This window comes from Varanus komodoensis, unplaced genomic scaffold (genome assembly GCF_004798865.1).
Source record: "Varanus komodoensis strain SLA01 unplaced genomic scaffold, ASM479886v1 scaffold18_1, whole genome shotgun sequence".
NCBI lineage: Eukaryota > Metazoa > Chordata > Lepidosauria > Squamata > Varanidae > Varanus > Varanus komodoensis.
Window position 1 is genome coordinate 5,270,261 of NW_025335548.1, and position 26,809 is coordinate 5,297,069.

The 26,809-nt window shown below is 38.6% G+C and overlaps 1 protein-coding gene across 14 annotated transcripts in view; it reads right to left on the bottom strand.

Moving 5' to 3' along the window:
- Positions 1 to 2,176: 2,176 nt before the first annotated feature.
- PMS1 (PMS1 homolog 1, mismatch repair system component) overlaps positions 2,177 to 26,809 on the bottom strand; it is a 43,606-nt gene continuing 18,973 nt past the window's right edge. For 12 of the 14 annotated variants that reach the window (XM_044427003.1, XM_044427014.1, XM_044427013.1 and 9 more), the window contains 8 exons: positions 15,819 to 15,935; positions 12,583 to 12,705; positions 11,805 to 11,948; positions 10,675 to 11,588; positions 9,538 to 9,996; positions 7,926 to 8,056; positions 3,477 to 3,637; positions 2,177 to 3,028 (listed from right to left, as the gene is read on the bottom strand). In XM_044427003.1, the coding sequence (XP_044282938.1) occupies positions 2,864 to 3,028; positions 3,477 to 3,637; positions 7,926 to 8,056; positions 9,538 to 9,996; positions 10,675 to 11,588; positions 11,805 to 11,948; positions 12,583 to 12,705; positions 15,819 to 15,935 (2,214 nt within the window). In that variant the 3' untranslated portion in view covers positions 2,177 to 2,863. Of the gene's footprint in view, positions 3,029 to 3,476; positions 3,638 to 7,925; positions 8,057 to 9,537; positions 9,997 to 10,674; positions 11,589 to 11,804; positions 11,949 to 12,582; positions 12,706 to 15,818; positions 15,936 to 26,131; positions 26,213 to 26,809 lie in introns of those variants that run through there. The other 2 variants (XM_044427016.1, XM_044427015.1) reach the window with 2 other exon arrangements.

The following is a 26,809-nucleotide window of genomic DNA, read 5'->3' on the forward strand; positions in this document are numbered from 1 at the left end:
AGCACCCCTGTGCGGCGTTTTCTCGTCCTTTCCTTTCTGCTCTCCCATCTTCCGACGTTTTTCAGATGTCGTGCTGCCCGTCAGAGACGAGCGGGAGGGAAGAGGACGGGACGAGGGCTCCGCTCTGCCACGAGGCAGCTGGGCGGTCTCGGCGGAGCAGGTTGGCGCGGCGCTTCTTGGGCCAGGGGCCGAAGCGGATTGACGACGAGAGGAGAGGGAACAAAAGAAACCCCGCAGCAGGTTGGAGGTGAGACTTTTGCCCTTCGAAAGTACCCCCCTCGGGGTGATGGTTCTGTGCGCTTCTTTTTTAGATTGCGCAATCTGCTGCCCGATCCTGATGCGCCCACCAGTTGGATTTATGCTCGATCCTATGCGTATTTCCTCAGAAGTTCCACAGCGTTCGCTGGGATTTCTTGTGTGGTGAGCATGTATAGGATCACAGCCTTATTATGTTTGGTGTTAAACTTCCCTGAGAGGCAATTGCTGAAAGGCGTGCCTACCCACAGGTCCCTAATTGTACAGACGGGAAGCTACCAAGTTGACTTAGGCAATGGCCCTGAACATTTTGTAGGCCAAGAGAAACGAAACTGGAGAGATCCGAGGCAGAGAAGGTTGCTATGAGGCAACCGAAGTGCCCGACAACCTTCCTTCCCACCCAAATATTTATAACCTGAATTTCAGACCAGTTCTTGCGACTCCTAGTCCAGCTGCCACTCAATAAAAGGTATGTGTGCAGTAACTTGTTACTTTGATATATATGATATTGCCCTATCAGGAGAAGGGCTGTAGCAAAAGAGACACACAGGTAAAAGTCAAGAGCTGCCTTCTGCAAACCTAGATTGCATTTCCAGAAGCATTTGTTCAAGCATTTTCCCTGGTTCACATGCCCTTTGCTTTTATTATCAGCCTCTCCATCCCACTTTGTTACATTATTTTGGGGTAGTTTAATTTATAGAGACAAAGAACTACAACCACATCTAGTTGAGCCACAGCTAACCCCACAGCTATTAATGATCTTTGGAAATATGTAAATAGTAAATAAGATATAGGAATATTGGCATTAGTGCTTCTGTGCAGGACTAAGTATTCATCTAAGCGACTAGAATGAACCGAGATGCTATCCATTTCAACTGCCTTCCCAGAATCTTTTCCTGGATTTCTGCCTACAATTCCATCATTCTGACATTGGGCATGCTGACTAGGACAGCTGAGAGCTGGGTCCAAAACATAGAGGACAAATATGGTTGGAAAGACTGCCCTAAAGTAAGGAAGGATTTTCTACACATTCCTCATTCCCAGCAGAGTTTTGGAATATACTAGACACTTAAACCAGCTGATGCTTAACTAATGCAAACCATGCTACTGTTCAAATGATCTGGCTAAATATTGGTAAAACTATTCTTTTCTCACACTCTCTTGTAGAATGCTCCAGGAATGCATTGAGGAGTAGAAGTACAGTATCTTCAGTAGGCAATGAGGATTAGAAGTACAGTACAGCATAGTGCTTCTGCTACACTCCATGTGGAAGAAATATCCTATTTCTATACTCAGGTTAGAAGACTATTTCAACCAACATGTCATTTGTATGTTAAGTAACCATTAATTTCTTGAAGAATCAGGTGACATGAGGTGAATGACCTCTTGAGAGCCACTGTCAGCCAAAGTAGCCATACTAGAGCAGAAGTCTCACTTGCTGTGTGTCAGCTTTTGTGTACCACCTATGTCTATGCTCATGGAAGATTTATTAATCCAAAATATAAGGTATTTGTGCAGGCATACACCTACCAAAATGAAAGGTATGTGTGCAGGCATGTGTTTGTATACATACTACAAATTCCAGCCTATTTACTCCAATTGTATTGCATTGTAGTCAGGAACTACCACTGAAGAAACCAACAGGTGAACCTTAAACGACAATCCCAACTTTCAAATGTAGACCAAATGTCATGCAGATATCCATAGTAGCATTCTGAGATTAATTAAGCTATAACTGAACAGTGAAAGCTACAGTATATGATTATATGCCATCATAGTCATACATTCCACCATTACTTAAGTAAGTTACTGAACATTTGCTGCAAACATGACTGGAAAGTTACTTTGCTTTCAGCAAGAGTTGTGCATTAGCAGAATTTTATTCGGAGTTCTCATTTTAGCAAAAGTAATGCTGCTAATGTGTATTTAATGGGTGCTTTAAACAGCTGTTTATTGTTAATTTATTATCATTTGAAAATATTAGACAAGGATCCAGTGAACTCTGAAATGCCAATACAACCATTTATATATCAGGTTTACAAGACATCACCAGTGGAAAGACACATCAGATTTCATATTTTAATGTGCAACTTCTGCATCTTAGCTATGTTTCCAACCCAACAAGACAATTCTATCAAGAACACTTAGAATACACGTTATATCAAAAGCGTATCTTAATGTACAATTCTACTTAGATGCATTTCTGCATTCTTTTTGCAGAAAGTAACATCATATAGAAATAAACTTGATTGGGTAGAGTCTTTGTTTAGAACTGAAAGTTTTTGCTCCTAATTCTTTTCTGTTTTAATTACTAAATATCATACTCCCATCTTATGTTTTTCTGGTGATAATAAATGCACTGCATGCTTTGCTTTATGGACTAAAGACTTGTAAAGAGGGTTATAAAATTCCTGTATGTTAGGATCAGTTTCCAACTACTGTGATTTTAAGTATTCTTCCACTTGAAAATGAACATGGATAATTTTCAGCATTATATTTTCATAAGCAAAAAATAATACCATTTCAGTCTGTATATTTTATAAAATATCAGATACATAATAACATGTATAAAAGTATGAAATATGATTTTGAACAAAATATTTCCTTTCTAGTTCTTCTGTGGAATATCAGTTAAATAATGAATAAATGGACGACCATGAACACAGCCTTTATGTTGATTTCCCAGTTGCTTCTCCATTCTGCATATGGTGTCCTGCACATCTTCCTTTGATAAATACAAAGGTAGCTGCCGGGAAAGTCGCACTGCTTCTCCCTATGGAAACAAAAAAATCATTATACTATTATTAAAAACACTAAAATTCTTATTTTGTTGGCCAAATAATTGGATTAGCTCATTTTTATAGCAAGAGAGAGACTTAAGCAGTGATGCATCCATAACCATATTCTTATGTATCTTTTCTAAGATTCAAGCTCAATTCTATGTATACGTGTTCAGAAATGAGTTCCCCTGTCCACTGAAATGTTAAAATATGGATGTAGTCAGGTTATTTTCAGCCTTAAACACATGCATCTAATTTAACTGCAAACTGATACCAGATAGTAACAGAAGAATTCTAGATATTAAATTTAACTTCTGCTTCCGGCATCAGCGTTTCATCCCTTAGGTAGCAAAATTTTATATATAAATATCAAGCTATAGAGGGATTGATCTGTTAAGAGAGAGAGCTTGTAAAATAATAGCTAATACTGTTCTTTCTTACCTCCAAGTAGTTCACCACTTTAAGAGGTCTACACTCATAGACTTCCTTTGCATTATTATTTATCACAGCATTCAATATTTCTTTCAAATCAGATACACCATAGTACGGTACACATTTGGTCATCCCTTCTATTTCCAATTGATGTTCTGTAGCTGAAGCACCTAACAGTAAGCAAACAAAATATGCTGATATCTGGAGTCACCGGTTGTGTTTTACATACTCTTTTGGTATGGGCACCAAAAAAGCACAAAACTAACACGTTTTAAGGCTGCAGTCCTAAACTGAATAGAGAATGCTATTAAACTCATTTCATAGAATTATGCAATAAACACTTAATTTCATTTCAATTAAGTAAAAGTACAGATTTAATATTGTCCTCTGCTGGAGTGAAGAAAATAAGCCATAACATTCCATAATGGTTTTAAATAATAAATAAATATCCATTCACATCAAGTACACTTCACTTTATTAAAATCTCATTGGCTACCAAGTGCTTCACTCACCACATCTATAAAACCAAATGGGCTTGCCTTAAATCATTGGCTGCCAGTAATGGCTTTGACCCAGTTCACTGCCATTTGCAATTTATTTGTAAGCCGCCCCGAGGCTTAGGTGAATGGTGCGGCATATAAGTCTGCTAAATAAATAATAAGTGTGGCAGTTTCCCCCATCATTAAAATCAGAATTCTTTTTGATACCATCAGTGAATATTTACTCAATGGCAGTCTTAAATTCTCACTGCTTCATAAATGGTTCCTCAGTTTTTCTCTGAACCAACAAGAAACTCCCAAAAAGCTAACCCCATAGGCCGTCTTTTTGGCTTTGTGGAATGTCTATGTAGTCCTGGCCAAACCGACAGCCAAACCTTTTGAGCTGCTAGACACACGAGATCTCAGACTAGTGACTTGAAAGCAGTATTGCTGGTCACCATTATTTCTGCATGTCAAGCAGACAAACCCTGCGCCTGACATGCACACCGTCCACAGAGATGAGGCTATGCTCTAGACTAAAATGTTGCTCCTCCCAAGGTGATACCCTTTCTCCTATTCACTGATTTTCCTCAGCTTGACATCATGGCTAGAGATCTCGCATCACTTGCTGGCAGTGCAGGTAGTAGCTACTGTTCTGTAAAATCCAAAACTGCTTTGTTTGCTATGAAGGAGCAACAAAGGGACTTCCAGTTCCTCCAAAACACCTCTGCACTGGGTGATTGATGCCCTCCAGCCTCCCTTAACATAGCTGAACCACCTGATCCGGAGACAGTGCGAGCAGTCATACTACACACTTTGACAGCACTCCTCTGGACAGCTTCAGTCCCAGAACTGTGATAGTCTGTAATGTGGTCTCAGCCCTCAAATTTAATGTTGGCCCATTATGTCCAATATTAATCTGGACATAATGGGACAGAGCTAATGCTCCTCATGGCCAGGCTGTATACTTTCTTTGTCCGCATGAGATACTGGTTCATCCTCTGATAAGTTAGCTTGCTAACCACCCATGTGTTTGATGCACAGTGACCACACAGAAGAAAGAGTGTTGCTTACCTGCAACCAGTTATTTGAATGGTCATTTGTACATTCACACATTTCACCCTCTATTCCCATGCAAGCATTTTCCCGTTGGTGTTCTCTTCCTGTTCTTTATTTACTGCAGTGAGTAAGTGGAAAAGGCAGAGGCCATACTATCAGGTGTTGTGGGAATGGGCTTGTGCCTAAAGCTTTCCTTAGCCTTATAGCATGCTAAGTAAAACTCTGAGCAGGCGTAGACCTCATACATTTGGACACCTGGTGAATGCTCAAAGAATGACCTTTTCAGGTAAGCCACCTCTCTTTCAGATATGGGGTAAAATTACATACATGTCCCATTATGAGTAAAAATAATGTTTGACAGATTTGGGAAAGGCCATCTGAATGACTTCAGCTTTCAGTGAAGATGTGAAGTTTTAGGACAGGGATCTTTTTCAGTAGCTTTAAAAATAATGTTATAGATGACATTAGATGAGGAACCATGTCCTTTGGACACGGAAATTAAAGTAACAGTTTACAATGAACATAAATTTATTTTTCTGCAGCAGTTGGAATCTACTGTGATATATGTAGACAGGATACTTGATAAAACTGAATTTAAAATCAGCATATCGCAAGTGTTTGTCAAGTTATATGATTAACAAAAGAAAACAATGTCTTAATGGAAGGAATTGGACTTTTATTAAGATACTTTTACAGGGTTCTTTTTTTGAGAGCTATCTTGTAAGCGTTCCATATGCTACAGCAGATCTGTCATCACTCTACATATGGGGCTAGGGAGATAACACATGAAGCTATAGCATTTCTAGGAACTCGCAGCCAATCATTGCTTGGACCAAGAGAGTTACCATCTAGGCATCATATTCCCGTTAAAACTAACTTCCCACATTGTTGTGTCAAAACAAAAGTTTATCAGAAATTTATCACTGAAACATTTCTGTTGAAAGTTTAGGAAATATGGCTGCAAAAACACCGGTGTCTAATCAGGCGCACAGGTAGCAGAAGTCTGCAGTATGCCTGGAGAGTAACGAGAGTCTGCAAGCCTGGCTATGGCAACAAGTCAGGTCTGCAGTCTGGCCTGCCTCTTCCACATCACACCAGTGCTTTTCACTAGCATAAAAATCTGGAAACAAAACTACACAGGGACAAGAGGAACGAAATATGATCATAAAGCATATTAGAATGGGGCTGTGCCTTCCTGTACCTTGCATTTTAGCAACGCTTGCCAAAAATAGTGGTCACCATTACTGAAAGACAGCAGTGTTTCATGTGAGTAAATTAAATGGGAAGAAACTAAAAATCAAAACAAAAATGAAAAGCCATCAAACGCATTGTGTAATGCAAACATTCCTAAACTACTACATTTCTTAAAAGGTCTACAATTGATAATAGTGTTTACAAATGATGGAGTGAGAGGGGAAAATGATAAATGACTGCGTGGAAAGAAGGCATTTACCACAACAACACTTGTTAGGCTAGACATTGATGTGGTCTATTATCTTGGGTCAAACCATGGCTCCATTTAGCCCAACTGACTGAGGATAACCAGACATTTATTACAGGTAAGACAAGACAACGATAAACATCAACTGTTCTGAGAATATGTTCAACCAAAAGCCTAGAAGCTCTGAAGATGGCAGTTCCATTCCTGTCATATGTATTCTGCATAAAGTTAATGTTCCTTTTTAAAGCCGTTTATGTTATTAGCCACATAATCCCAGGGCAATTGTCATCATACATTAAGGACACTGTTGAATGAGCTTGTGTTCTAGCATTCTGAGAGACTTTCTGCTTAGAGTATTGACTACATTGCTAATTTCTGCAGCTCCTATTTGAAGTAGCACTCATCACTGTTCCCAACTGGCATCCAAAGCGTTCCTAAATCTAATATCCTGCATACGGCTGTGGTATTAAGACAGTAAAAAATTCATTACTAAACACAGTTGGACCTCATCTCTTTTTGGCATCTGCATCATTCATATCTTACTCCAAATGCCAGAGATAACACAAATCTGGTTGTTGTACTTTCCTCTTAGTATTATCTATAGAATCAGTAAAGGGGCATCTATTTCTAACAACCAAAAATTCCTTGGCTAGTTTATTTGGACAAACAGGAAAGACAAAAGAAAAGAAAAAGACTAATCTCCATGAAAGCTCAGTTGCTTTAAAAAACTTGAAGCAAGCATGGAAAAAAAGAAGTTAAGTGTGTAAAAGAATTAAATTGTTCATGTCCATCTGAGTCCTATACAGGAAACTGTTCATAGATCATATTTATTTATTTATTGACCTTATTTATTAAAAGCAAACTATATAAGCCAACACCTCCTTACTACTAAGACTGTAATATACTCAAACATTTATATGAGTGTGTAAATTACATGTACAATTTGGATATCTCACAGGTATCCTGCAAATGCATACAATGCTCCCCCCCCCCAATTTTCTAATACACACTTGCAGAGACAAATTTAAGAACAGGGAACAATTTTTTCTACAAAACAGATATTCTAAGATACAAACATATAACCATTCAAAGCATATAAAGGTGAGCAATGCAAGAGTTCCCAAGAGATTTCTGTGATTGTTCTATAAGCCCTTCATACGCTTAAGTCATATGTAAGTCAAGCGGAAAGATCCAGGCACCTTCCCCACACACTTTAATTTCCCACTTTAAATTGGACATCCCCCACCCCCCAAGGCAAATCTCAGTTTAAACGTATAGGTTTGCCATTATCTTCCCCAGTTTGCCTCTGTCACACAACACCACCATTCTTCTCACTATAAAAACCTAGATTTTGTTTTGACAAAAAATGGTAAAGAGCCACAAGCGCCATAATTAATTCTGTTACAACATAAAAGGGGTACACATACCAAAAATCATAGTTGTGATTTATGAAAACCATGTTATGAAGCTTTTTCGTACCTGGAATCATCTTTATCTTAAATCCATTTGCTACAAGTCTCGAATCCAACAAATAGCACGATCCATCAAATCTTACACTGTCTTTGGTCATATTGCAAAGAACTTCCATGTAATGACAGCCACTAAAAAGACTGAAAATTAATTCAAAGTAAGATATCTTTTCAAACAAGAGATAGGGAATGGCATTTTAATTAAGAGAGTCCCAAGATCACAGTGCATACAGTGCCTTGCAGAATTATTTACCCCCTCCCCTGTTGGCTTTTTCACATTTCATTGTGTTACAATCTGGAATTGAGATACATTTAATTTGCATGGTTAACAGTTGATGTATGCAAGATACTCAACATCTGAAGAGGCAAAGTAATTCTATTGTGGAACAGAAGTTTAAGTAAACAAAACCAACTGGCACTTGTTGGTTGCGTAAGTATTCATCCCCTTAAGTCAATACCTGGTAGAAGCACCTTTGGCAGCAATTATGCTGCAAATCTTCTATCAGCTTTGAGCATCCCCAGCAGATGTTAGAGCTCTCTAATTCATACAAATAACTGATTGTAATTGCAGCCAGAGCCTCCATTTTACTGGTTAGAGGCTCAGGTACAAAAGAGTAAGTGTGAACTGTTCGCTTTCTTTCTCCTTTCTGTTATTTGTTTGTATTTTCAAGCTCTTTTATTTCCCCAGACCAGGTCAGAACAGCTGGTGCCAGGAAAAGCAAGAAAAGAAAACCATTAGGCATTGATTTTTTTTTTCTGTAAAGGCAAAATTTATGGGAAAAAATTGGCCTGCAGTGATTGTGAGTGGGTAGCAGCAAGACTCCTTCAGTAGAGCACATCACTAAAGACAACTGAAAAGAGGCACTTCAACAATGTGACTGGGTTACTCATGTTCGTTAGGTTTGCTGTTGATGCCTCTTTTATATCCACTTCTGTACTTTAGGCCCCTTGTCAGGTGTATCCAATTCTTCATGGTTAATTGTCTCATAGAGAGACTGTTGTTTTAGTGGAGAAATGTTAAACCTCTTCATGAATAGGTTAAAAGCTAAAACTGTTTTGGGAATATTAATGGAATAGAGGCAAAATGCACACAGTCATGAAAGAACTCCAATATGTGAGCTTCATTAAAAAAGACAGAATGCATGCATGCAGGAAAAGCATTGCTTTATTTCCCCATGTAAGGCTAATTAATCCAAAAGTGGGAAAACTACTTCACAACACTTCAAAATACACGTCATGCAAGGAATCTCTCAAATCTGTATCAACAGTCATATTAGATAAGTCTTTCCATCTAAAAGGAAGTCCTGCCATCTAAAAATGATGTTGACATTTAAGGACAAACAGCAGCTCAGACTGTAAACACCATCTAAGAGATGCTGCATTTCAACACATCTGCTCATATCTATGTCAAACTGTCAACCATCCAGAATAGTATGTACTATGACAATGCAAAACGATATTATTGAGTGAGTGCAGAACCACACTATGTTCTGGGCAGTTTTCCGTTTTATCAAATACCATTAAATGCACAAGTGACATAATTTCTAATATTAAAGTACCATAAAATAATAAAAACACCTTTAGATTATCAGCTTTTAAAGTTGCTTTGATTTTCACTTTACCTGTCAGTTAGTGCAATTGGTTTGTCCAGTTGCTCTGTTGGCAGTTTATGATTTTCAAGAAGTCTTTTAAATAGCAGGGCTTCTTCTACCCGATATGGATTCAACACCGTAACCTCTTTCTCAGAAGCAATTATCCATGCTTCAGGAAAATTCAGAAGTTGAAGCAGGCAACGTTCATCTTTGTCTGACTCTTTTTGTTCAAGGAAATCAAGTTTATGTTTCAATGTATCCATTGAGAAGGGGACATGTACAATTTTTATTGCTTGGCGATTATTGTGTTTCTTTTCTGCTTGAGAATGAAAAAGTTTATCAAGTTTTTCCTGTTGAGATAGAGAATCTTTCAGTCTGACCTTGTGTCTTCTTTCTTTTCCTTTGGTTGATTTCTGCAAACTCTGAATCATAGCGTCTTCGCTTTGCCTGTTGTACCGCTCCAGATCTCTCTCAGCTTTCTCTTCATACCTTGCAAAGAGAAAGGGTATAGAGGAAATGAAGGAGAGAGAAAAATGAGCATATGAAAGCTGGTATGGTATTCTCACAGAATTTGTTGCCTCCCGAACAGAAACCATTGTCTGGGGAATGATTCAAATACAATTTCTTACTCCACTTTAATATCTTTGTTTTATTTCTCATATGCCAATTATTAGTACCAAGTGTTGCTTAACAATAAATACCAGCAGTACATTTGGACTGAATTTATGGTCATTTCACTGCTTTTAATTGCTACTATTAATCAATCAGATGTTATTATTAACATAGAACACAATTTATTATTATAATATTCTAATATATTTACATAGTGCTATAGGTATTTTTTCAAGAAATTAATTTACAATAAATCCCAAGCAAACATGAAGTAAAAAAACACAATCACCTTTATGGGAGAAATTAAAATGGTCCAGTCCCTAGAAAGGAAAAATATCCCAAATTTGCAGTAACTTTGTTCTGCAACATTTAGTAGACGATAGATAATTATTTTGTACATAAATAGCTATTCAACACATTATAACTTCAAACCAAAAGCACTTTCTGTTATGCATTTGAAATGAATAAGATAGGTTATTTCTGAACACTCTGAATAACACAAGATTGAACCTGCTGTTCATTTTTGGTGAACAGATGTGAAATCTGCAAACTTACTTCTTTTTTGCCTCTTCACTCAGCATTTTCCACATTTCTTCTAGTTTTAGCATTAGTTCTTCTGTACTTATTTTGATATTTTCAGTCAACAATCCAAGACGATGGTCTTGAGTAAAAAGGGCAAATGCTGACATAGGTTTCCTTATTGTCTGATTTCTAATTAAATCATAGGCCGTAATTTGTCCCACTTTATTGTTTACTACATTTGATGCTTTAATACTTTGATTATTTTCCTCTTGAAGTTTCTGTTGGTTATCTACATCATTTTTCTTTTGGGGTCTTGCTTCTTTCATTCCAGGAATCAATATCTGAATAGGCTCCAGGTTCTCTTCTCTGGAATTTTTAAACGCATTTCCCATACTCCATTTATCAGCAGTGACTTCTGAAGAATCTTTTGGGATTATGGCTCCTTCTCTTTTTTCTGCTTCTTGAAAACTGTCATTTCTCAAATCTCCCTTGATGCTATTTTTAGAATAAGGGTTTATGAAGGTTCTGCTGTCAAGGTTAAATACTTCCTTAGACATACTCTGTTCGTCCTGAGATAGAAAATTATTTAGTGTGCCATCTTGAAATCTATCATACCCAACCATCTCATTGCTAGAGATTTCTATTTCGCCAGGAAGATCACCAGAGGAATTATGACACAGTGTTTGGTTCTTCAAACTGATGTCTGCATTTTTTTCTGTTTCACCATTTTGAACATCTTTATTGAGTGAAGCCAATGGCATACATGTGTGAGGATTTATGTCACTACAGGATTCCATTTCATTAATAGGACTAATCATTTGTTCCATTCCATTAGCAAAGATGTCTTCCAAGATAGCATCTGTAATGTCAGTTTCACAAGATGTAGCCTCAGTTAGAGGTCCATACACTGATGTCAAGATGTCTTCAATAGCAAGACATATAGACTCCTAAAAAGAAAATCCAGAAGTATTGCAAAAATAATGAATACTGGTTAGTTACAGAGTAATTAAGCCAAACCAAAAGCCATAAGAAATGGACTTGGTTCTGCACATTTTAAAACTAACTCATACCAAAGAAACAGCAGATCCAGAAACCCTTTTTTCTGGAAACAGCCATTATTGAAAAGCTTTAGTTACACAAACACACACACCACTATAGTATACCTTATTATGCAGCAATACTTGAGATTTATCTGGTGTCACGTTAACATCCAAAGCAAATGGAGGAACAGTAATATTGATGAACAAAACAGGATACAAACGATTAGCATCCCTGTGCAACTTGTGATTATAGTACCGTTGAGCCAGCTAAAAATATATGCCAAAAAGAATATGGTTGAAATAGAATTTCACAGTTCGGAAGTTATGAAATACATGATTATATTGATCTTTTTAGTACGTAAAGAGCAGTAATTATTCCAACATATATGCGGGGGGTTATAGCTACAAATAGGAATGCTTCAGGTTTTGTTAAAAGTTTAACAAAACTTTTTGTTAAAAGTTTGTTGTAAAAAGTTCAAAGGTTTTGAACTTTTTCTAAAGGAACCTTTTTGCAGGTAAGATTAAATGCTAATGTAACATAATGATATTTCACTTAGTTTGTGTACAATAATTGCATTTGACAAGACAATCAAGGTGCTCCAAATAACAGAGCATTGTTTCTGTACAATCTAAGATTTCAAGAGAGAAAGTTACTGTCACCAGTTAATTGCCTATTAGAATATTAATCCATGAGAAGAAGCTATAGTTATAAGTATTAACTTATTTTAACTGTGAAAACTCCTTTTTGATGTCCAAAAGCCAGGATCTAAAGAGTCATGCAACTAATACTGTAAAGCAATTCTGAAAATAAATTGAAAGATTGAAAAACAGTTGGCGATACAACCAAGTGGACTGTCATACAAAGTTTAAAATCCTACTCAGCCCCTGGGTACAGCAGTACCTTCAGAATTTCCTTTTGATATACTGGTCGATAGTTAACAAAGATGAAGCTTCTCTCTGAATTTGAATGACTTGTCAAACAACCATCTGAATCAGGCTTTGGAAGGAAGCCACTGATAAGTACCTAGGAATGAAATGAAAGAGCTGTAAAATCAGGATGGAAAACACTGATCCTGATGATGTTCAATTCATGCACAAAAATATGTCAGATTAGAAAGCAGAAAGGATTGTAGATTTTATGGTAGTTACTTTTAAAACCCTTCTAAATCACCTTTTTTGAATTAAAATTGAGATAACTTACAATCAGTAACTTTGAGAAAGGTGATGTAGAGGATACAGCACTAGATTTCAATGCAGAAAAGACTGAAAGTCACTACCTGGTCCTACAGGTCATTATCTGTGTCAAATCTAACTTTAGTAGTTATCACATTAAAAATTTGCTCTGTACTTTTTAATAAAGGAAGATAAGACTGACTGCGGATGCAATCCAGTAAGGCTGGACATAGCTCTCTGAACTTGGAAAATTATAAGCATCATGTGCAAGGCAGAAGCAGTCCAGAGATAAAAGTTACCACCTCTCTTCTCTCACCTTACAAAGCAGTAGCGCCACTGGTTTCAGCTTTTTAACTATTGCACTTCAGGAGGGAAAGGAAGGATGCTGAGGCATCTCTCTCCTTCTTTTCCCATTCCATGATTGTCCACTAAACCCTTTCAGCCAGCACAGTTCTTTAGATTCTAGCTGTGGGAGGAGAGAGGACCAGAAGGGAAGAGGGGCCAACCATGCATCCCACGCTCCAAGGCTGGAGTGATTTCCCAGCCTTGGAACAGCGAAATTGAACAATGCTGTGGCCGTCTAAATGCTGCTCAGAGGCCATGTGATCACTTTGCCTATAGCTAGCACTTAAACATCATGAATAGGAAAAACCAGTAAAAATAAAAAACTCACAGAACAAATCTTAAAACTTTGCCCATATTATCTGCTTGATGTTACAGACCTTTCAGAGCGAAATCTTCAATTATAATTGAATGCCAAAAAAAGAGTGGATGTCAAGTGACTTTCCAGTAGTCCCCTACTTTCCTTGTCAGCACTTACTGCAATGCAGTTACACTTAAGCTAGTCTTGATTTCCTTATGACCTGCAATTTGAAACTATCCTTTCAAGTGGGTTTGCAGATCATAGTTACAAGATCATCTGATCACCATGACTAGAATCAGTACATATATAACCCTAAATGCTAGAGATGCTGGGAGAGGGGGCACCCATTGCCAGGCTCAAGCATGGAAGTGAAGGGGGGGGGGATATGAATTATACGTTTTTCAGAGAGAAGCAAGCATAAGCAACCTATGAATTCATTTTTATTGTTATTATTTATTTCATTTCTATACTGCCCCCAGCCAAAGCTCTCTGGGTGGTTTATCACAGTTCATAAAATAGATATGAAATACAAATATTTGCACAATACAAATATTAAAATAAAAACTGATATTAAAATAAAATACATTAAAAATTTAATTTAGAACTGTTAAAACCAAACAATATTCCAGAGAGACTCTGTAAACACCTGAGATGGGCAATTTCTCAACCCCCCAGGTACCCAGATAGAACTTCAAAAGCCTCAGCACAGAGGGCCAGCTTAACTTGGCACCAAAAAGATGACAAAGTCAATGCCATTCAGGTCACGTTGGGGAGGTTATTCCATAAGCAGACGCCCAACACAAGCAACCCACCCCCCACCCCGATTACCACCCTCTGTGCCTCCCTCAGAACTCAGAGGAAGGCCCCAGAGATTGAGCATAGTGTTTGAGTAGAGTGTGGTTGGGAGGGGTGCTCCAACAGGTCCTGTAATCCTAAAGTTTACGACTTGGGCTTTGACTTCAACTCAGATTAAAGTGTGAACCCGAGACTATTTGGGGGATTAACCCTGCTTTGAAGAGGTGCCCCTGGGGAAAGTGCTACTATGGGGAGAGTTCCCACACCATAGCAGAGCTTCTTAGGTGTAAGGATTCCCTAAAGGAAGAGTTGGGGGTTTGCCTCCCGACAGTTTCTTCGGTGCTTTGCCCAGTGGGCTGAATGGAAGAGCTGCCTCCACAAGACTGCTCAGCAACTGATCCAAGTTCATCCAATTTAGGGAGGTAGTGGTGACTCAGATGATTTCTGAGTTAAGCTGAGGAATGCAGAAGAAAGGTCACCCATTAACATCATATCAACGGGAGCAGTATAGAAACCTTGATACAAAGCACGTCAGCCACAAGCCAATCGGAAACTAAGGAACACGGCACATTAAGGACTATTCACAATTGTATTCATTTAAGTAATCTCCACAGGAACAGTAATTTAAGTAATGTCCACACCCTGATCAGGAGCGCAGTGGCTTGGACGGCAGCCCCATGGATTTCAAGAGGATTTACTGGGAAGGGGCTTGTCTACAGGAAGCTGCCTTACACTGTGTCGGACCATTGGTCCGGCTAGCCCAGTTCTACTGGCACTGACTGGTAGAGGCTCTCCAGTCCTATCTGGAGAGGTCGGCATTCACACTGAGGGCCTTCTGCTTGTAAAGTACGTGCACTGACTACTGAGCTATGGTTCCTCCACTTCAAATTTCTAGGGCATAGCAGTCTATCGTGTGAGCTGATCCTCTACACAGATACCCCTCAAAAATTTCTATCATATACCTATGGATCATTAGCCTAGGGGAAGATGCTTTAAATAATGGAACTAAATCTATATAATACTGCATTAATACATTCTTGGTATGCATTTTCACTATGCAGTAGAGCAGGAATGACATTTCTCACGACAACAACCCTAATATAAATCTAGCACCTATTTTTATATAATTCTTTTTAAAAAGGCACAACTCAAAAATTTGCTGAAGGGATGAAGTAAGCAGGGAAATGGACATGCACGGCAGAATCTATCCCAATTGTGTCACTCCACCAGCACAAATGAGAAAGTGTTGGCAAAAACTAGTTCAAAACTATGCATATAGGATTCCTTTACAGGACATTAGGGTGTTCCAGCTAAAGTTAGGTTGCAAGTAGCACTAGCGGTACTGTGCCAAATCTTTCCTTTGCTGGTTTAACTACCTGCCCAATTACTCATGCAGATTCTTGCATGACCACTTAGGCGAGCATGATGTGCAAGAGCTCGTGCAACAAATTCGACAGAACGGTGCGAACATTATTTGAGTTTCTGGAATGACACCACTGGATACAGGCCGCAGACTAGAAACTTACCTCAGGATCTTGACCACAGCGTTGAAATGGCACCATGCTGCCCATAACAGCAGTTCCCACAACTGCCATGAAAGCCATTTTGTGATCTGATACCCTGGTCTTTTGCCATATTACTGTCTGAAACGATATAGCATAGAGTTGAAATGCTGGCACTCAGTTTAGAGTTATTCAACAGGAAAATGATATGCCCACAAATATTTGGGCAATACAAAAGCACACTGTACAGTGCATTTGACATTCTGTTCCTAGACAGCACATGTATCCCACTGCCCTCTTGTGAGCAAGTATCTGTTACAGCCTATTGTGGTCCCCATCCGTCATACTGCCTTTTTCCTTTCATGCACACTGAATGTTCAATGAAGTGACTGAGGTTTCCCTCAGAATGAATGGGCAGAACTTGCTTTCTGTCTCCTTTCCAGATCCAGCTTGTTGGCTTTTATATTAAACCACCGACAGGCCTGCAAATGGGGGATATGGGGTTCGTGATTCACAAATTCCACCAGAATAATCAACAGGCTTGAGAGAAAAGTTACACACCTTATGGAATATAGTTTCCTGGAGCACGAGCATCACCTTTTGGAAAAATGAAGTGGGCAAAATGGAAGGGAGACAGCCGGGAACCAGAAAAGGAGGCACACAAAACAAGAGATAGTACCCAATGGTGGTGCAGAGCTAGTACTAATGGCGCTTGCAGTAGCAAACCAGGGTTTCCCTTTTCCCTGGCGAGCACGGAGGACGTTGCATCAGCACTGGTTCACACTGGCACAGCATCCTTAGCAGCATCAGTGCTGCACCACCACTGGATGCGACTCAGTGATGTTCACAAACAGTAACCGTAGTGGTTGAGTCCCGGCATTAAGATTTCTCTCTGCATACATTTCATGGCACCCTGGGATGGTATACATCAATTCATTTTTAAATTGGGATGATGATGATGATGATGCTTAATGTGCTAAAGCCAGAGGTTATACTGACTCTCAACTCCCGCCTCATTCAGAAGTTGGTGCAGGTGGAATACGTGCACCACCTGCACGTAAAACAAGTTGACTGTGCTGTGAAGTAACTATGTGAAATGTCCATGTATGCACATACATACCGTCTGTGTATGTTTTACTGTGTTGTGAGTTATCAGTGCAGACAACCCATATATGGTTATAATACTATTGTCAAAGCATAGCATTCATCTAGAGGTCCACAAAAATAGAATTCTTCAAACCAAGTTCACTTTAGTCTACACATAATGGAAACTTTTTAAATATAGTGACAGAACATCTTAAAAAAGGCAGTTTTTGCATATGTATTTTCCTAGGGGTAACATAATACAGTATAGATAAGGTAGCAATCCATGGAAATTCATATGCATTGGTGTCAACTCATTCCCTAAGCAGAATTTATTTTAAACCTGTTTTGAGCAAGTAGGTAAAACACAGAGTAACATTTAGCAGGCTTTCTACAAACTGACTGAAGTGCAAAATAAAACAGTTCTCTCAACAAATTTGTTTATTGCTATGGAGGTAGGAAAAGGAAGTGTCCAAATATATAGGTATGCAAAAAGCTGCCTACTGCAATATTCTCTGTGCAGCAGCACAGGTATCATCTGCAGCGATGCATTTTCACCAAAGATGCACAGAAATGGATGCTAAATCATAACAATATTGGGGGGAGGGGTTACAGCTGTTACCCCCAAATGTTTGGGATCTTCTTTTCAAGGGTTTTGACTTGTTCAGTAGTAGTAGGCACATCGACTAAATTCAGTGGGACTGCTTCACAATCTGTACAAGTCATTCTGCAGCAGCACACAGGTCACTTGACAATCTGTAGGATCACATTTTTCCTATAATGCAGTGAGGTCAAGGATTTGCATATGCGGAATAGGTTTTCTGCATGTGTAAAACATCACTGCACACATAGGGTAACTGGTAAATTGGGACACGGAGCATTTTCCCCTGTGTGAATGAACCATTCCATGCTAAGTCTCTTTCATGTTTATTTTAAAAACCGTCACACTCTCGCCACTTTAAAATAGAAATGCTGTACAGTGTTACTTAGAAATCATCCTAGAAAAAAATGATTACATCTACACTAAGGTGCTTTTCACACAACCAATATAAACGTCATGGTGCTTATTTTAGCTTCTATCAGTGGGATGCTACAGATATAAATCTTAGTTGCTGATTAACGCAAGGATGTTATTACACTGCCTGATCTGCTGAATGGTGGATATACATAACTCTTAAGAGTTATGTAAAGAGTCAGTAAAGAAGAGTTTTAGGAGATCTCTGGAACATGAGAACTCACTAATTGCAAAGTTTGTAGAAGCAGATAATCTCTGGAGGAATGGTAGGATACATAGTTCCAAAATGACTTTTTAACCAAATGTATGAAACCAAAAGGCCATGCTACTTTGACATTTCTTTACTTTTGAAAGTGACTTGATTTCCCTAAAGGCTTCCTGCACTACTTGATTTATAACCTTGATTATTCTCTGAAATTGTGCTAAAAATACATTCACACACCCCCCATGTATTTTCTAGGTCATATAAACCTGGGGCCTAGGATGAGCCAAGATAGAACCTGACTCTCAGCAGTATGATGACACTGCAAAAATACCCTATCAAAATATATTATTACATACAGACCATGTTAGGTTTTGTCAGATTTGCCAAATATATCTTGCCTCCTAGTCTGTATCATTGTAGGGGATGAGATGAATTGAAAGACTACAAAAATCATATCACCAGTTTTGCAAAACTGGTTTTCTTCCATGTGTTACACTGGGGAGCCAGCCCATCTGCCCAGGAACAACTGCCCACTAGACATAATCAAATGATGCAGCTTTGTTAGAGATACCAGTGAAAAATGTTGTTTTAAATTTTCCAACTGTCAACCATTCCTCCCTCTCAAAAACTTTGATATTCTAAAACTGCCAATTAGGTATTAGCATAGACTATATTCCACTAATATATAATTATATGTATTATGTATATATATTTACACACATACACAGGGTGGGCCAAAAGTAGGTACACAGTACTGACTGGGTCATGTTTAGTCTCTTAGGTGCATGAAATGTCCTCCATCGATGTTGCAACATTCTTGGAAGCTGACACTGACACATAGCACCAGTGTTGATCACTGCTTGCGAGATGGGACTCCTTCAATTTCTCCATGACCCACTTGGTACTCTATATCTACTTTTGGCCCATTTTGTATAATAGCAGCAGCAGCAGCTTCTACAAATTATTGGTTTCACCTTTTCTAAACCTAGAAGATAATTCCTTAACGCACTTTGTAGGCAATGTTATTCTTTTCCCTGGATTAAAATGAGTAAACCCATGATCAAGATTGAGAAAAACTGTGTTTATCGAGAGAATAAAAGAAACTTGCCACCAAAAATAGCTGTGTCCTCAGGGAATACCACTCAAGTGTTTGTTGCACTACAGCAAGATCCTTAAGCAGATGTAACACTGTAAGAATACCCGTGGAAGTTCCTCTCAAAAAGACAATACCAGACATCTTTTAAAAGGTGGAATGATGTTATACAATGGAAAGGACAGAGAGAAACCAGAATCATATATGGCATCTGCTAGACATGTGTAAGTACCAGAACCACACTCTGAAGATGGATATTATGCTAATTTTTCCCAAAAAAAAACCCCATGTGAAACAAGCAATACTATCCATTCTGTACTGCAGCAGATATAATAGTATTCCATCCAAATATACTATTTACTTGCACAACACTACAGAATCTAGGCTAAGATTGGTTTAATCCAAGCACAATTTGAACATGAATGTAAAACTGAAGTGTGATATACAGTAGTGTGAGATAGCCAGAGGTAATAGTTTTTTTAAAGAAGTGTTAATGCCCCCAATTCAGGCTAATTCATTTGGTAATTTTTTCCCTAAGTGAGGAAAAAAACTACTTTTTCCGATGCAATAAAATGGATCTGACCTTCTGACTGTATCTTAGAAGCATGAAAAGAGAAACCACAGTTCAATTTGTGTATTACAGAAAAGTGTAACCAACCCCAGTCACATCAAGGTTAATAAATTCTCCATTATAACTGATAAAAGTAAAATCTAATCATGAATCTCTTTATGGTATATTATGATAAAGCATCTAGGTGTATGATCAACTGGTTTCTTCCCCCTAAAGGGGCAACTTGTGAAGGAACTTCATTTTCACACAGATCACCTGATGAATGGTTCAACTAGCTTGACTTGTTTGGAAGGAGTTGAGTTCCTTTAAGTTATTAAGTTATTGCTTAAAGCTAGTTTATGATCCTGGCTTCCTTGGAAGCAGTTAACCATAAGGGTCCATTTGCACATAATGGCAACCCATAGTAAATGGTGGTTCCCTGGTTGGCTTCCTTGCTCACACAAGATGAGAGACAAATGCTACACATGCATATCCTGGCTTAAGTGAGGTCTCCTTACTTAGCATTGTTATAGCCATGGTCTACGATTATTATTTTGTGTGGGGAAGGGTTTACCTAATTTCAGTAAGCTCATGATACATGAGCAAGAATTCACATTATCTGAACGCCCACTCAACTTTCAATGTGGACAAATATTTCACACATTTTCAGTATGTAGGTTATGACCAATGTAATAATGAAATGTAATTTCTGGTTAAAAGTAATACTATCTCCAGGAGTTGCTTCATTTTCCAGATGCAAAACACTAGAGCTTGTGCATTCCAAAGATGATAAATTGTATGTCTACAGTTAACATGATATGTTGCTCATCAGCATAATGCTCATTGAATAAATCTCAGTCACTGCAGTGTCTACCAATTAGGGGAGTCTTATTTTATTCTTTACTGACACAGTTCTTGAGAATGACCTATTTTCTAAAAGGTTTCCCCACTGCCTGTCTTAAGAACAGATTCTGCCAACAGCTCTTGGTATCTCCATTTAAAGTTCTTGGCTGGCAAAACAGTGGAAGATCTCTTAGACAGCTCTGAGCCAGAAAGATTAAAGGTCTGATTCTATAAAGGACAGATACAGTCATATATGAACTCTGACAGATACTTCTGCTTTTGAACTTCCTTCCGGTTCCCCCCTCTTTTCTAAACAAACTCATTTTCTTCACTACTGCTGCCATTGCTATTTTATTTATTTATTTATTTATTTGGGATATTTTTAGGCCATCCAATCACGCTGAGTCTCTGTACGGCTCACAACAAAATCAATAAATACAACAGTACTGTAGGTGCTACTGCACACAAAAAGGCAGATATCCCCATCTATCTTGACAAATCATGTCTGTTGGCCAATTAAGTCTCAATTCCAGATGAAGAAAACCCAACCTCATTTGCATATCCATAAAACAGATAACGGATAATAATCTAACAGCACCTTTGCAACAAGACACTGTTCCAGCAACTGTTGCTGGAAATGATTTTACCCCACCCATCTACTCTGGAAGCTCAGGAGATATGCCTGAGTGGATCTGAAACGGTAATGGCTTAAGAAGAAGGGGGCACCGATTCATACAGCATTAGACTGAATACAATGAACCTAGCTTCCTATACAAGAATCCATCTTCTGGGAACACAGACATGCTGTATCTAAGACTAACAATTGCATGCTGGAAGATTTTATAACAATCCCCCATCACATTTTTCTTACTGAAGTATTGGTAAAAGTACTTCTCCATGAGCAGACCCACCCCAGACATCATGTTCCTCCACTGACATCATCTCAGACATGTTCAGTGGAGTTGGGCAACTGGTGGCCTTCCAGATGTCTTGGCCTATAAACCCCATCATCCTTTATTTTTGGCTATGCTAGCTAAAGATGATGGGGGTTGCAGACCAAAACACCAGCAGACCCACAAGTTGCCCTCCCTAGTCCACAGGGAAAGGGCCTTCGCGTACACACAGAGAAGCTTCCATGTGAGCAACCCACCCGCAATATGAGGGTCCCCTCTCACACAGAAGTCTTCACATATAAAAATGCACGTACAAATGCACGTTTGTGCTGTACATGCTGATATTAAGAGGAGCTACATTATGTCTGTGTGGCCTCATCTCCATTCACATGTTCAATAAAATACTTTTTTAAAAAGGGCTATTGTTACAGTAATAATGCCCCAACTTGGAAAACCACAGTAAAGTGCATTTTAAAAACTTATTTTGCTACACAGAGAGCAACTTCTAACTATCTCAAGGCACAATTCATTTCCAGACGGTGCTTTACTGCAGAATAAGAACAGGCTGTCACAGATGACCACTCATTTCCACTCTGATACTCCCTCTGAAATGGTGTGAGCTTCTTAGGTAGTGGCACAACCTAAACATCTCAGTTATTTACAGTACTATTTCTAAAGTGATACAAACAGCTGGAATAGAATTATTTGTTAGCCCTCCTGCTATGTATGTTATATTTAGCTTTTCTTTCAGAGGATTAAGGAATTCTGCAAACAGCAGAGAGAGATGCACATAAATGTTTCCTAAGAGATATAGAAGATTTTTAAATAGCAAAGAATTTGAAGCTGCTTTTACAGAACACCAGTGAGGGAGCTCAGATTCCAAGGAGCAGCTTTCTTTGCAGAGTAGAAATTAACTTAAGTTTCCAGGTGGCTAAAATATGGTAGGCTAAACATTTTGATGTTCTTTAAAAGGCAAGAAGTAAACAACGAATGCACCCAGTTATCTTTGCCCCAAAGATCAACTTTTAATATACTCAACAAATACTGTAGCAAATAACCTACCTTTGGTCATATCATTAATTAATTTGCTTTCAAGGAACCTAGTGCCAAAAAATACCTCTTTCTAACATATCCATACTGGCAAGAGTATCAACATTATCAGTATTCAACAAATGTCTTGGCAGGATAAACCTTCATAAAAAGACGACACGCAAGCTAATCCAAGTTGTCAAAATAGCATAGTCCACTAAGGGTCAATCTGTTAAGCAAACCATTATTTATTGCTAATGCAAAACAAACTTAACTAGCAAAAACAAAAGTTGTCTCAAGTTTCCAGGGTCAATAATCTGAAAACATCAAGCAGACTGCTAAGCCGTTTTCCAGGTTTGTCTAAGGAAATAAACTAATGGGAGAATTTGGTGGTATTCATTAAGTAAAAAGCACAAGTCTTCATCTCGGTTTTTCTCTACTAGTCATAGTTACTTGTCCCTGACAGGAGCTGCACTTCACCCCCATGGAAACAAACTGTAAAATAGACCTGCATATGCTTGCAGGAACAGCTTTGTTCAAGCAATGAATTTATTCTGCCCAACCTGTATCACATCTCTACAGTTCCGAACACATTTCACTCCAGATGCTACAGCTTTTCTTGCCTTGCTTCAACCATCTTATTCGGAAACACCAGGTCTTAGAGTGGTTTTCTATCCTTTCTGTATGGACAATGAATAATATTTGTGGTCAGTTCAAAGGCAGTCACTGATGCATGTTCTGGAACATGATCTGTCCAGCAGACATTCACCAGTGCCTTCCCAGCAGTTAGGGAGATCATCACATGGGCCTTAATGCAGCTTTGGGTAGGCGAACATAGTACCGTTGTCTCAAAAGAGATTGAGACTGGCTGTGTGTACGTCAAAGTGCTGGCACTCTTTCCCATGCATCAGCATCACATACTAGAGCAGAGGAACCTGCAGAGAATACTCTTGATTGTGACAGACTACACCTCTGTTATGCATTAACCCAATAAAGAACTTGCATCCGTTGCCAGGGACTATGGCCATTTATATGCCTGCATGTGTCCTTGATGCAGTAACGTGCCTAGCTGTCTTACTCATGCATGTTCGTGTCATGTGTACGACAGAGCCATCCACTGGAGTGGAACCCAACGCAAGGCATTTCACGGCAGCCTTTATTAACTTGGTGTCTGTTTGTCTCATCTGGTGGCCATTTCTAACAGGGAATGGCTCATCTCCTGTTCACAGGATCAGCTGCCACTGACTTTGCTGGAGGTAGATTAGAGATTGCAACTATAGAACATCCACTTGTCATGATTCCATGTCCCCCTCAGCCCCTTTCCTCACAGAGATGGGAGGAACTTTGCATTTGTTTACACCGAGGGAAAGGGGGCTGCTATTTCTTAGTTGTATAGATGATACCATGGAACTACTGACTGCTTTTTCGACCTCAAGCCTTCACTGCTGGAGCCCAGATAATCATTGCTTATAAATGCAGTGATTTCTTATGTAATCTTAGGAAGTAACTGCACAAGCTCTCTCTCTGGGATGGTGGCCATAACACAGGTACATTTTGCGGCACCTTTTTTTCTGAACATGCTTCTCTTTGGGTCATAGAGTTTATTTATTGTAAGCCATCCCGAGACGTTCTGTAGGGGACGGGATAGAAAAGCTCTTAATAAATAAATAATAAATAGCCACTATGCTCCAGTTCCAAGGCTTCTACACTGCCAGAAACTTCTTTGTGGTTATGCTATTTGCTGTGTCCATTTTGGCTCTGTAAGCAAAATGGACATGGCAAATGTGCCTTAATTCTGGAAACCAAGGGAATGATTGTTCATACCATATTAAGTCAGGATTAGCTTCGTGCAGTCTGCCAGAAGACATGCCTGTTTGTTTCATAAAATGCACTAATTTCATAATATGCAAAAGTATCCAAAAATTGAGCGTTCTTATATAGTTAAAACTAAAGCAAACCTTCATATTACTTAAGCACAGGCATGATCACTGGGCTGCAATTTTGCACTCAGAAATATTTAGATTACAGACTCACTATAAACTCAACCATCCATTCCAGCTCTTTCTACATTGTAAGGATGCATCTAGGTCAGCAGCTTTTTCACATAATCTGATCCTGATACTTATACAATAAATAAGATGTACCTGCTTGTGCTCGACTTGTTATTTTCATTCTAGAACAACTGCTCTGGACAGAAGTTTCACACCTTCCCTTCTTTCTGCCCCGGCAGGCATTCACCTTTTCTCTTAGATACCTTGTTAATATCATTTGCTAATAAGAGCTCTCAAAACTTCTTTCTTTGCTTTTCCTGCTCCTCCCAGTAAGAAAACTATGTCAAGTTTACTGGAGTGTTATAATTACACAAGTTTGACATTTATTAGGGATAAAAAACCCAAGTCTAACAATTCCTGGAAAAAAGAAGCTCTGTATATAAGTATTTGTAAATAAGAGTACTAAGGCTGTAAACAAAAGCAAAATGAAATGAACCATGAGAAGAATTGTGCTAGGATTCTTGGGTCCTAGGATATAGGACCAAGGCAGTCCTATATAATGTTCCAAAATTGATTCATCACATATATTCAGAGAGTAGATAATCTGAGTAAATAGTGCAGAACAAAAAAACAACTAATGCCAAAAAAGAAAAAAAAAAAAGAATGGGTAACAAAAAGGCTTGAGATTCCAGTTATTTGTTCTACATTGTACTCTAGCTAACGAGCGACCTCTTGTGTTGAAAAATCTCCAAAATGAGGCTTTCAATAAACATATTCACAGAAAGTCTGTCAAAAAGTTTCAGATTAACAGGTTTGAGCAGTGATTCCTGAACTTAGTATGAAGGTCTAAATTCACACACTTTGGCTGAGATACAATTCTGTTTCTCATGACCTCTGGAGCTATTTGAATCTTCAGCAGCTTAATTTCTGTAAAACATGTTTGCATCCATTTCTAAACTTCTGTTCTTAGTACCCTTCCTGATCTATAGGCTTCCCTGTAACCATAAACATGAGGACAAGGATGAGTACAGATAGTTCCTGTTTTATTTTTGATGCTCAAGAAATAAAAGATTCTAAAGAATCTAACACTGATGCTATTCCTGCCTTGTTTATTATCTGGTTTCCATTTTAAAGATGAAATTAATGATGGTCACAAGTGGTATCATTTATTTTCCCATACAGTTCTATTCTGCATATATTCACCTTTTTCTGATCCTATTCAGTGTTTCTGTCCTCTTTACTGCTTCAGCAATATTGCTTCCCACAATTAGTTGACATTATTATGTTATGCAAACATAATAATAGTCAAACAATGCTAACTGGCAGAAAAATATAAATGAACAAATGAACATTTCACAAGCAGGAGCAAGAAAAGTAATCATATAGCAGCAGCCTTTTTAAAACTTTGCAGACATTTTGCTTCCATTTAGCCTTAGAACCACCTTGGTTCTCAATAAAGAATATACTATCCATTCCTTTTCTGCAGACAGCATTTCTTAATGTAAGATTTAGTTCTACAGAATTCAAACTGAATGAAATAACTGAATGAAATAACAAAGATATCTGGATGTTTCAAAGGACTAAATTATAAAAAAGCAAATAAAGATGAACATTTTTAAACTAGAGACACATTACGTATTGTGACAAATTCAGTTCGACCATTAGATGTCACACTTGTCTTGGGAGATAAATGCACAGGCACTGGGGTCCTTTTCTCATATTCAGAGATAGCAAAGAAAGAGTGACAGAAATCGGCGCTGTTCTTTAATAGAATACTCCAGAGAAGCTGGGAAAGGTGGTGTCTGTGATCTGTGTCTTATTTACAAATGTCTTCCCGTGCAACAAAACCCCCTCAATTCCCTTTTTAAAAGCCAGGAGGTTCAAGAAATGGTTTGAACAGGTATGGCGCTTTACCAAAGAAATGTAAGGGAAAGGGACAAATGGGAACAGGGAGCTTTATTCACCTCACTTCATCACAGCCCAAACAAGTTTGGCTGCTCTCCCACAATTGAGAAGATAACAGAATTTCAAATTTTTCTTAAATAAGATCCCCTACAAGTACCGTGGTACCTCAGCTCACGAACGCCTCAGTTCACGACCAAATCGGGTCATGACAGGAATTTTATAAAAATTTTGCCACAGGTCGCAAACTCTGCATCAGGTGATGATCGCGAGTGCACCCGCCTTCCCTGCACGGGCGCAATCGCAGTCATGCTGGGGGGGGGAGATGACCGTGTCTGTGCTGGGGGGAAGGTTGTCACAATTGTGCCTGTGTTCCCTGCCCCCCACGCCAGAGTCAGCCTCCCCCCCCCG